This window comes from Drosophila persimilis, unplaced genomic scaffold (assembly GCF_003286085.1).
Source record: "Drosophila persimilis strain 14011-0111.01,24,50 unplaced genomic scaffold, DperRS2 tig00000124-arrow-pilon, whole genome shotgun sequence".
Taxonomy (NCBI): Eukaryota; Metazoa; Arthropoda; class Insecta; order Diptera; family Drosophilidae; genus Drosophila; species Drosophila persimilis.
Genome location: NW_020825294.1, coordinates 5,755,588 through 5,767,480, shown reverse-complemented (window position 1 = coordinate 5,767,480; position 11,893 = coordinate 5,755,588). Strand labels below are relative to the sequence as shown.

General features: G+C 42.0%; 4 protein-coding genes and 1 pseudogene across 4 annotated transcripts in view; 2 read left to right on the top strand and 3 right to left on the bottom strand.

The window, feature by feature from the left end:
• LOC6593672 (protein MCM10 homolog) overlaps positions 1-5,608 on the top strand; it is a 28,756-nt gene extending 23,148 nt beyond the window's left edge. The window contains exon 3 of the mRNA XM_026987694.1: positions 5,555-5,608. The gene's annotated coding sequence lies outside the window, so the exon portion shown is untranslated. The remainder of the gene's footprint in view (positions 1-5,554) is intronic.
• Positions 297-1,322, bottom strand: LOC6593674 (annotated as a pseudogene).
• On the bottom strand, positions 3,602-4,874 carry LOC6593675. The gene is made up of 2 exons (XM_002018586.2): positions 4,840-4,874; positions 3,602-4,761 (listed from the first exon to the last, which is right to left on the bottom strand). Exons 1-2 carry the CDS (start codon positions 4,872-4,874, stop codon positions 4,044-4,046), a joined length of 753 nt encoding a protein of 250 aa, XP_002018622.2. The 3' UTR covers positions 3,602-4,043.
• A 636-nt stretch (positions 5,609-6,244) lies between the features above and the next one.
• LOC6593676 lies at positions 6,245-7,216 on the top strand. The gene has a single exon (XM_002018587.1). The coding sequence runs from the start codon at positions 6,245-6,247 to the stop codon at positions 7,214-7,216; it is 972 nt and encodes a 323-aa protein (XP_002018623.1).
• A 97-nt stretch (positions 7,217-7,313) lies between these two features.
• Positions 7,314-10,156, bottom strand: LOC6593677 (glucosamine-6-phosphate isomerase). Its single transcript, XM_026987344.1, has 5 exons — positions 9,983-10,156; positions 9,517-9,621; positions 9,321-9,448; positions 8,718-9,259; positions 7,314-7,558 (listed from the first exon to the last, which is right to left on the bottom strand). Exons 2-5 carry the CDS (start codon positions 9,612-9,614, stop codon positions 7,508-7,510), a joined length of 819 nt encoding a protein of 272 aa, XP_026843145.1. The 5' UTR covers positions 9,615-9,621; positions 9,983-10,156; the 3' UTR covers positions 7,314-7,507.
• Between the last annotated feature and the right edge of the window lie 1,737 nt (positions 10,157-11,893).

The following is an 11,893-nucleotide window of genomic DNA, read 5'->3' as shown; positions in this document are numbered from 1 at the left end:
CCCCAACAGTTGTAGGATAATCGCTTGTTTCCATGAATTGGAAAATATTTGTTTCCAAGATGTAATTCGCCTAAAAGAGATTTTTTACAAATTGTATTCTCACAAAGTATGCCTCGAGAGAGACTTCGATTTGATTTAATTTAGAAAAAAGCTGTCAATTTGTTCTTCATGTACAGGTACGAAAATATGAACCGAGAGATCTGGAATATTAAAATTACTAGGAGGAATATTACTCTTTTGAGTAGTCAATACTTAAGCTCTATAGATCGTCGTGAGTTATTAAAACTTCATTTGAGTCGTGTTGTTTTTGGTTCTTTATTCAGTGTAGTGTACTTTTGGGTGTGGTTTAGGTTGAAGGTTGGCAGCAAATGTATTCCGTGGTTGACTGCCAACAACGGCGTCGAGTGTGAAAATGCAAGCATTTATAACATCCGATTGTTCAACTCTGAAACGAACATCGAATTATAAATGCTTACAGCAGCAATAACAATTGCTGAGGGTGACGGTGATTGGTGTTGTATTTCAATCCTGTTTGTTGGTGGTTTAAGTTGTGAGCCACAGGTTGGATGCCAGCAAACATCCATGCGCCGGTGAGGAATGCAAGGATCGGGAATCAGTCGCAGGCGGGACAGATAGGCTGGCCCCCTTCGACGGTGAAGTTCGGTGTGGTAATAGGATTGCTGCAGCGGTTGCATCGGAAGCAGTCGTGGTGCCACTTGACGTTCATGGCGACGATGGCGCTGGTGGTGATCGGCTGCTCGCACTTGGCACACTTGTCGGCGAAGAGGTTCTCGTAGTCCTGCTTGCAGTAGGCCTTGCCTCCCCGCTCAAAGAAGGGCTGGTTGGACAGCGGCTTCTTGCAGGCGCCGCCACAGCAGAAGCATTCCTCGTGCCAGTTCTCGCCCATGGCGACGATGGTGCGCTCTAGGATCGGCTTCTTGCAGCCGGCACAGGTGTGGGTATAACGCTCGATGAAGCACTTGGTGCAGACGGGCTCTCCGTCCTGGATGTTGAAGGCGGCATCGTCGATCGGCTGCTCGCAGTGGCGGCAGAGGAAGTGCTCCGGATGCCAGGTCTTGCCCAAGGCAGTGACCATCCGCTTGGTGATGGCCTGGTTGCACTTGTGGCACACAATATTCTCAGTCATCTTGGCGGCTGCTTCGCTGCTTTTCCTTGCACGGAAAATATCTGTTACTGTATCTTCGGTCTCTTCTTCAACGGTGTGGGATGGTTATGGATCCCTTCAGTCTTCTGTAGTGTGTCGTTTCGAAAAAGTGCCAACAAAATGATTGGGTTTACGAAAGATGAAAAGTATTTCACAGAACTACAGATCAGACTGAATATACAAAATTTTTTTTTTAATTTTGATAATTTTTTGTTTTTACAGAGCGAAAACAGAACATATGAATTTGGTGAGACTCGAAAACTGAATGAGAAAATTCTCATGAAACGATATGGCTTCGCTTGAAATGGTATGACCTACTGGGTTTCGAAAATTTTCATTTCGAATAGAGCCTACTTTGGGGATATGTTTACTACGAATATATTCCGAAACGATACGGCTTTGTTTGAAGTGGATCCAATCTGAGTGAATGACTTACTGGCTTTGGCAAATTTTCATTTGTATTTTCTTAGATAGAGCCTACTTTGTGGATCAGTTTAATTCCAACTAAACAGCAGGAGTATTTCGCTTTCCCCAATTTTGAAAATGATAGTAAAGTCACTGTCGTTGTATGCACATATCTATCATGAATTGCAATATATGTAATGAATCAAATACAATTATTTTTAATTTTGAAATTGTAATGGAAAACACTCTATATATGTATTAGAGCCATGTATATGCTGGGACCATGACCATGGCCATAATAAGTTAATAATCCTCTAAAATTTTTAAAAAGTCATAAATCTTCAAAGGATTTTTCTGAGAACTTTAACTAAAGTCCCAGGTCATGCTACTTGAACAATATTCTTAAAAAAATATTTAAAGGTCCTATTTGCATCGAATTACTTCAAGAATAATTGTCCCAAAACTAAGAATACACTCCCCACCAAAGAATACACGTATTACTGTTGGGAATTGAGCTTTGTGCGTGATTTGTCTTACTCTTCGATGGGATATACCCGAACTTGCTTGCCACAACGTCATACCATCCTCATCTAAATTCCCCACAATCAAATCAAATTTTGGTGGTTGCTTCAGGCATGGTTTATTTTTTTTATAAATAATTTATGACCATTGCTTTTTTTTGAAATTCAAACTCTCGAATTAGTCACACCATCAACCATTAACAAATTGCCTCAAGATGGGAAGGAAAGCGCAAGCCCTTAAGGGTTGCAAAACCCTCTCTAGGAAGCAAATGCGAGAGATTGCAATTCCTAGAAGGCGCTGCTAAAAATGTTAGCAATTAATAAAATATTTTTCTACATTTATATGAAAAAAATTTAATTAAAGAAGAAATTCTTAGGAGTTCCCGCTTAGTCCGCAATTAACACCCCGCTACACATGCGTGGAAGTGGCATAACAGGGGACCTGGTCCTAGTCCTGGCTCCTTCTATAAAGGGTGGTGGCACCCGAAAGGGCCATCGTGTGGTATGTGCCACTTCTTTTGTTCCCCGACTCGATGGGGCAGGGCATTGTTTGTGGGGATGCAATGGAAGTGGAAATGGTGGCAGGACATGTCACAATTTGGTTTTGCGCTTTGATGCGTTGCAAGGAATTCCAAATTGCAGCGGGCGCCCCCGTTTGGGTGCCATTTGGATCCGATGGTTGCGGAGAGCTTGTTATGTAAGTTGAAAGGGAATTTGTGTCAGGATGGGATGGCGTCGCATCGCGTCTGCAGATGTCTGCGTATGCGGAGTGCGTGTGCCTCCCCAACTCCAACTCCGGATCCAGGCTAACCTGGGCCTGGCCCATAATTATTTTTATTAAATATTACACCATGTTAATATGCGATAATTGCTTCGCACTTTTTAATTGCTCCAAATGCAAGTGGTGCAACTTTTTGGCACGTTTCTGGGACAAGTTCAAAGTGCTGCTGCTGCTGCTGCCCCTTGGGGCAACATAAATATCCCTCCAACTTCAGTTGGTAATTGCCAGCGCAGTTGCATGACCCACAATCATTTATTTGGGTTGAGCTACGACTACGACGACGGCGACGCTTTTCCCCCTGCATTTGGGAGAGCTACTCGTATTTTTTCCTAAATTTAATTAGTCAAAAGATTAGATTAGGAAAGTGCTGAAATGGTTTGTGGCAGTTTATCACAGAAAGACCATTGTCAGAGCAGATTTAGGGGATATACAATACTATAATGAAATATGTGCGTGTATTGTTTGGGTTACATTTGTAACTGACAATTGTCTTAGAAGATTTAGAGTATACATTATGGAGAAGAAATGTACATTCTGGAGTGGTTTTCTACGCGAGGTTTAAGCGAGGTTCAATCAGTTTTGTATCACTCATTTCGCCTTTTAATAAAGATTTCCGTGGAGAAAGACACTTTAATAAATACAGAAGAACTACCAGAACATCCAAGAACTGGACTCCAGCTTTATTCTCAAAGGAAGAATTAAATATCAACCTAAAAATGTTCTTATAGAAACCAGCCCCAAGGCAAGGCAGAGCAGGATCCCGAATTACATACTGGGGAGCATACACAGGAGCAGCCACAGGAGACAGGACACGGATGCGGAAGTCGTCGCAATCAATTACGGGCCGGCCGCAATCGAGGCAGCTTAATTATTCAATACGTTGGTTGGCTTAAATGGGCAGCCAGGGACAGGGAGGCGAACAAAACAAGCAAAAAAGTGATGCTGGAGGCGGGCGCATTGAACTTTGATTTGGGCCAGTCCCGAGTCTGGACTCGGGAGCAGCATTGACCATCCAGTCAGTTGGCCAAATAGGAGGCGTTTGCAGATTGGGTTTAATTTAATGGAAATAAAAACAGTATATGTACAATTAGAATTAATGTAACGACAAAATTAGCTAAGTGAACTAAATCTAGGGGGGTTATTTTCAGTTCGATCAGGTAGGGGATCTCAGTCAATGGGGATGACCCCCAGATGCGAGGGAGTCCCTTGCTGATGCTGCAGGGAGGTCCACCATCACGGGACTCCCATCTTGCAGTGAGTCTGCTTGTAGGGGGCTTTCCGGCTCGTCTTCGCCCAGGAGCCATTCATTATATAGAGGCTTATGTGGCTCCTTCGCCTTGTTGCTGGGCTTCTTCGAGGAGATCAGGGTGCGGCGATTCAGACGCTTCAGTTTCTTCTGCGAGGTCTTGGTCTTCTTTTTGTGGGCCACCTTGAGGATGGTTTCCCGCAATTCCATGCGATAGCTCTTTAAAGTGGTCAGCTCTCGGGAGAGGTCATCATTGTTGGGAGCTCTGTTCTCCTGGTTGCCATCGGCATCCTCCTCGTCCGTTAGCATCGTCGCCTCATAGTTTTCCCAGGGACAGCGGGGAGCCCTGGGACGATGGGTCTGCTGGAGCTTGAGCAGCTCCTCTGTGAGCAGAAGCTTGGCTGTGGCCCACTTCATCGTATGATGGTTCTTGGCCGGCAACTGCTGGCGATAGCAGAACAGTTGCAGAGGCAGATTGGTATCAAGCTTTGGCGCCTCCGGCTGCTGTTCCACGACTTGTTCTTGCTCTTTCGGCTTGATGGTCTCGATGGGGCTGGGAGTGGGCGTGGGTGATACCTTGCGATCGATACTGTTGCCCATGTTGTTGCTGATTTGCTGGTTAATATGTTTGTGACAGCTGCAACTGATGCTCACTCAGTTTTATATTTCAAAAGCATCCGTAAAGATTTTCTTACCTGAGCCTAGATCACTCGAGCTTTACCTGCGTTTCTTCTCTATGGTATCGCTTTCTTTCATGTCCTGTCTTGGTCGATGTTTTATGGTCAACACCTGGCACGGATTACTATCGTTGACAAAATGCAATTACATAAGCCTGTGGCGATCCATAACAACATTAAATCCTTTCTTGCAAACTTACCCAAAATTAAGTCCACCTACCTGAGCCTGATTCAGTTCAGATAGTTGGGATTTTGTTTCGTGTAGCTTTTACCTGAAAGAAAAGGCACGTGCTGGTTCTGACCACTAATGATAGTAGACTTGGGGCTTGGAACTCTTATAGACACTAAACACTTGGCCAACAAAGAGTGTTTCTGCTTTTACATTGCTTAAAAATACCCAATTGACAAAATTAAGAGAGCTGTTTGACTTCAATTTCAATGTATATCTTAGCTTATATTAGATGTTCGATTTGGATCTAGTATTAAGACAAAAAGCTTATAATTTATAAAAATTATCGATAGTGTTTCACCAAATTGTTTTGCAGTATTTCACTTGATGAACAAATCTGTATTTTGTTTGGAAATTTAAATATTTTAGTTAAATACATATGTAATTTTTGTTTTGCATTCGGATTATGTTACGATTTAAGAATCCTACGGTTTGCGAAAACCAAAACACCCACTTTTCGGTTTTCGAAAGCCGGAGAACGATTGACAATTCTGAATATGAATATTTCAATTCTTTGCTCTTGTTCGCAGCATATCGATTTGAGTCGAATCGCAATGAATGTTGGTAACCGTCTTCAGTCTCTAGTGACGTTAATATTATAACGCTTTAGTGTTATTATACATAACTCCTTTTAGTCTGTTTTTATACATAAATTATAAAGAAATAAAGATAAGCACCTATTCGTATTTGAAACTACAATAAAATTGGCCAAACTTCAAAATGTGAACAGTCCAACAGATTCACACGAAATTAAACTTTTCTGTAAAATAACAAATTTAAGCGATGGCGACTCCGATGCGGCAGCATTCGTTAGCTTTAATTTGTTCTGCTTCTTAGGTTTTTGATATTTTCAGATGTGACTTTCTGCAACCTGCTGGCTGAAACTATTGCCGTATAGATACTAACGCCCTAAAAGGAATGCAAATTGTCTTACAATACAGCGATCACATACACCCATCTGAGCATCCCAAAAATATCTGCAAACATCAGGTAAATTGAAAACTAAGAACCCTAAATTTACAGATAAGAATACCCTGTTTTGGGAATACCCCAAAAGAGCTATGCCTGACCTCACATTGGTATCATGACACGACAGGATTGACAAGTGGGCAGGTCATTAGAGTGGTCCTATCTGGCTACCTGCCGAAGTCCTAGCCGACATATATAAGCCCCAGTGCGTGATCACAGCCACATCACTCGTTTATCAACTCTTATCGGCCATGGACAAAGCGCAGACCAAGCAATTGCTGATGTACCGCACGCCCAATGAGGCGCACAATCAGATCTTCATATTCAACTCTCCGATTGACTATAAGGACCAGCAGTTGATTGTGTACCAGCGTCCAGGCGTCCTGTGTGGAGAGAACGGCTTTGGCTATTGTGTCGTTTACAAGCGGGATCACTATATCCTGAACAATCCGCCCAACTTCCAGAGCCCCACCAAGAGGAGCTTCCTCAACGAGTGCATCCGTCAGCTGTATCTGATGAACGGTCTGGTTCACAAGCTGTACTGGGGTTCCTCGAGTGCCTCGCTGGCCACGCCTCGAGAGCTGTGGCACCAGGTGGACAGTTGTCTGCAGCCAGAGCGGATCACCAAGAAGATCGAGAGCCTGAAGCGGGTGAAGCGACAACTGTTCCGGGAGCCAAGATGTGGACGCAAGACCACAAAGCCGGTGCGCGGCAAGGTCTGGGGCACCCAGGTTTTCAGCTTTCGTCCAATGCGCGAGAAGATCGGACGGCGACACATACGTCGTGGCTTCCTGAGGCCCGCCCGCCAGACGGTGCTCCAGCAAATGATCTGCGAGAACCTGAAGCGCGAGATGGTTTGCTCGCCGGCCGTCTGCCAGACCGTGATAAGTGCCGCTGAGGGCATCTTCAATGTGAACGCAAGCGTCATCAGCGACATCTGCAGCTACCACAACAATGCGGCCCGCCATCAGCCTGCCGTGGAGTGCCGTCTTACATCCGGACAGGTGAGGCTGAGAAACAATGAGGCCTGTCGGCTCACGCAGCGAGCCAAGCGTTTGGAGGAAATGTTCATACACGAACAGGTGCGTCGCGCCGTCCAGAACCATCAGCTCATTTTGGAGGAGTCGGTTCGCTCGATTTTCTATGCGAAGGAACTGTTTCGCCTCATCGAGGATCACGAGGAGTTCGTCTGCACCGACAAACAGATACTGTGTCGGCGTTGAGCAGATAGAATCGTACTACGAGCAATTGGCATAGCCACGCTTCTTCCACTAGGTCTCATTTCTTTTGTATAAACTTTATATATAATGCATGATTTGTTAAAAAATTTTAAAAATAATTAGGAATACATAAAAAAAAAACAGATTACAGATTTCTGGACAATTTACACGGCAGTTAAACTTTTACAGATTTTAGTTTCATCTTAAATGTCTAAGCAAGTTGATAAAATGTTGATCTTTTTTGTAGATCCTGTCCAAATATAATTCCTCCTAAAAGGAATGAAGGTTCGAAGGTTACGTCGTCTTCTGTTGCTCTATTAACTTGGAATGCACATCCATCAGGCTCTGTAAATATGTTTAATATGTGAAATTAGTTATAGAATTTGTGTAAAAACGTCTATTATTTTGCCCCAACGTATGAATTCTTATAACATGTAATTTCTAACTTAGATCTTTAGAGTTTTAAAAATTGTTTGCTTAAAACTCGTATTTTTGCCTTTAAGATTGCCTACATTTTTGTGCTTATATTAATTGTAAGATTGACTTCATAACATATCATATAAGATCATATTTAATTATTGATTATAAGGACCATTTATTCTAACAGATTTATAACAGCCAAAAATATGTTCAGAAAACGATTTTCCATGTATATACTAGTTTTATTAATTTAGTTCTTTTGATTTACATTTCTGTTGGATTTTGGGATTTTTATTTTTGTTATTGTCCAAGTTTTTGTGCATTTTGCTCAACAATCTGAAAGCATTGATACTTACAGCATCTGCATCATGAAAAGTGTTTACAAGTACTTATTTTCTGGATGTTATGAATTTATACAGAATATTGGAGGTCCAGTCTTCGATTAAAATCCTAAATTTGAAATATTTGAAAACGATCATCAGTGAGGGTCAGTTTTTTCTCCGATTTTCCATCTCTTAAGCACATTTCCGCTGCAGTCAGGTTTATATAATATTCATTAAGGAATTAATTTTTGCATCTCTTTGGCAATTTTGAGCCTCCTGACTATATTATATTCCCAATGTCGCAGTCTTATATTTCATTTTGCTTAATCATCTAGAATTTGCGGCAAGCATTACAAAAATTGCATAATTTTAACTAAATTAAATGTAAATACAGTGTTGAATCTAAGTGGATATCGGGGGCGATACTTTACTTATATCTCAGTTTTTGAAACCATCCTGTATGGCGGCGCCTTCGTTTATATCTCGAAGAATGCCCTGTGAAATTGTCAAATCGAATGGTGGAAGTGGAAGTGGGAGGCCAGATAGGCATTAACAAAGTTCTGTTTACTTAATTTAATCAGCTCGTTTACTCGTAAAACTGCAACCATTAAAGCCCTTATATGTAACCAAAAACAAACTGTACAAAGATAACTAGTGCAAGCGCCTCTAAATGGGTTAACAATCCCAGCACCTTTATCGTCTTCCCTCATACCAATCTAGGCGAAAGTTTCTACAGAAGATAGGGTCGAGGGCGGGCATACCTTGAAGTACTTCACAGTCTTGACACGCAGCTCCAGCGTGGCATCCTCGTCGCAGATCATCAGTGTGTTGGCATGCTGCTGGAAGGCGCTGACCGTCCACATATGGTTGACGCCCTCCTCGATGGCCTTGTACAGGGCAAAGGCTTTGTGGGCGCCCGTAATGAGAATCATCACCTCCTTAGAGTCCATCACAGTGCCAACGCCAACTGTGAGAGCCTGCTTGGGCACCTTGCTCATGTCGTTGTCGAAGAACCGGGCATTCGCTTCCAGCGTATCCTGCGCCAGGGTCTTCACACGCGTACGTGAGACCAGCGACGATCCCGGCTCATTGAAGGCGATGTGACCATCAGGACCAATGCCGCCAATAAACAGCTCCACGCCGCCGGCCTCCTTGATCTGCTCTTCGAACTTGTTGCACTCGGCCACCAGATCGGGAGCATTTCCATTCAATATATGGACATTTTGTGGTTCTATATCAATGTGCTTGAAGAAGTTGTGCCACATAAAGAAGTGATAGCTCTCCTGGTGATCTCTGGGGAGACCTGTGATGGGATAGCGTATTTAGGTTTATTTGATTCCCTGTCAGCATCTGCGAAGACTCACCCACGTACTCATCCATGTTGAAGGTCTTTACATACTGAAAGGAGACCTTTCCCTGCTTGTGGAATTCAATGAGCTCCTTGTACATTCCCAGCGGGGTAGAGCCAGTAGGCAGGCCCAGTACAAAGTATCTGCAAATGAGAGATCATATCGTTAACTGTCATACTCGAATGATGTCAAATCTGAACACCCCTCTTACCTGTTCGGACCCGGCTGGAAGTCATTGATGCGCTTCATCACATACTTGGCTGCCCACTTGCCAACCGATTGGCTCGTTTCCAATATAACCAATCTCATATTTTAGCTGAAATAATTTTCAAGAGAATTTTAAGCAATTTTTTAGGTCGAAATATGTATTACTGTCTGTAACACCATATGGAATAAAATGAAGCGACAAACAATCTCATACGGGGTTTGAAAACAATTGATAACGATCACTTATCGCATTAAAACCCCAAACAACACGGCTGGTAACACTGGCCAGGATTAAGATTGAGAGAGGGGAGGGCGAGGCTGTAAAGATTGTTTTTGAATAGTTCAATGAAACTGATAAGCCAGTCCGATGATTAACCCATTTATGGAGCTGGCCCCACACACATACACAAAGCACTTTCATTCTCACTTTGAAACCTGGCTGCACTTGAGTTTCACGGACACTCACTCACCTCCGAATCGGTCGTTACTGCAAACAGCTGCCTATTAAATGCTTATTACTGCTCAAATAGAGGCGTATCTATATCTGTATATATTCTGCGGGTGCTTGACAGTGCCGGGCAGGCGTCGAACTTGGAGCGGGTCTGTCTGGTGCGAGACTGGTGCCTGCCGCTTTAATTTGGCTGCCAATTTATGCATTGCGTTTGAGCGGCGATTAGCCTGTGTTTGCGGTTGCTACTCCGGCGCTCTCTGGCTTGGCTGATAAAGGGAAGTACAGGCATAATTGCAACGAAAACAAAAGAATTTGCAGCAACCTTGAGATACTTTCTGTTATCGCAGTTCATCGGTCATCGGTTTTCCCTTTGTGAAACGTCAGCTCCCCCTCTCCCTCACCCCTCCTACATTCAGTTTAATGACCCCAACACACGAACCTTCATTGTGTTTTTTGAATTTTCTCATTTATTACATGGCAACTACTCATTTGCTACATATTGGGAGGAAATGAGGGTATGGACAGTGGGCGAATAGGCCCGGAAAGTACAACGCAAGCAAGATAAAATCCACCTTTTGCCTATATACCTTGACGTTTTTGCCTGTTGTCCTACCTTTTTTTATAGCCCATTCAAAATTACGACTCATTTTTTCGTTTCAGGAGAGAGCAGCAGCGTGACTCCAGAAAACTCTATGCAGTTTAATGAACTCTTTCTCTCTCTGTCAGTTTTGAGTGGCTTGTGTTTGAGTGTTTATTCAGGGTTGTCGAATACACACATTATTTAAATCGATCGCCGCATGAAAAAAACTCGTATTTAAATTAATATAAATACATATATTCATTAGCAATTGCGCTCACGCCCAATGACATCAAAGCGTTATTTAATCTACCGATAATTCACTCAATTATACATATTTTTGAGTGACACCTCGATTACCACATCGCCCGTTCGACATAGGAATTCAAATTCCAAAAATAATTCGTCACGGCGAATGAACATACAAAAGAGATGACGAAAGAAGGGCCCAAATGAGAAATTGAAATGCGTACCCTACACATATGAGAGATAGATCATATAGTTTATATAAGTTTAATAGCAGTTTCTTCATTTATTTTTTTGTTGAGGAATTGTTACACAGGAAAATATATAGATTCACTATAAGAGTTTGAAGGATCGTGTACTTAACCATAGATAGTATTTAGTACATAATATGTACTATGTCCATACCACAGTTTTAAAAGATACTTAACGCAAACTATTTTTCGATACTGCTCTAAAAAGTCCATTCGTTTTATTCAATTACATATATTCCATGGCAACGATTTGAAGAAAACTAGTTTAATATGAGAAAACGCTTTAAGTTATATGCTATTAAACTACAGAATGGTCTGTATTCGCCTATCTGATCTATATAAACTTAAGTTCCCATAACAAAAGCAGCGAAAGTTAAGATATATCCACAACATTTTGCCAGGTTTCACAGGAATATTATACTCTTAATGGGACACACCATATGTATTGTATGATTTGTACAATCTTTTTTTCATCTAATGAGCAGATTTACAGACTTTTTCCCCGACTTCAAAGCTTATACATATGAGAAATGCCTTACTCACAAGTTAATACCCATACATGTTGATCAATAAACATGGTTTTTCTTTATTTTTGTTGTTTTATCAAATAGAAATTACATACATAAACATAAATGTACTTATATTTTACGTTCCGTTCTGCACGTTTCTTCTCATCTTTTCTTTTAAAATAGTTTTTGCTGCGTCGCGGCGATGATACATTTTTAGGGGCGACCACGCCCCAGCCATAGAAAATGCAACGCATCGCTTAGCCGTACGGTTTTTTCTTGTTGTAGTTGTACATTTTTGTTGGTGTTGCTTTTAATTATTGTATTGTTTTTTTCCTGGTAAATGTGAT

Bases quoted from the DNA above. Each gene is read 5' to 3' on its own strand.
- LOC6593675 (XM_002018586.2), bottom strand. From the start codon at position 4,874: ATGAAAGAAAGCGATACCATAGAGAAGAAACGCAG. The intron at 4,762-4,839 runs GTAAAGCTCGAG...AGTGAGCATCAG, and splicing joins ACCATAGAGAAGAAACGCAG to TTGCAGCTGTCACAAACATA.
- LOC6593676 (XM_002018587.1), top strand. From the start codon at position 6,245: ATGGACAAAGCGCAGACCAAGCAATTGCTGATGTACCGCACGCCCAAT.
- LOC6593677 (XM_026987344.1), bottom strand. From the start codon at position 9,614: ATGAGATTGGTTATATTGGAAACGAGCCAATCGGTTGGCAAGTGGGCA. The intron at 9,449-9,516 runs GTAAGAGGGGTG...TCTCATTTGCAG, and splicing joins TTCCAGCCGGGTCCGAACAG to ATACTTTGTACTGGGCCTGC. The intron at 7,559-8,717 runs GTATGCCCGCCC...ACATATTTACAG, and splicing joins AGACTGTGAAGTACTTCAAG to AGCCTGATGGATGTGCATTC.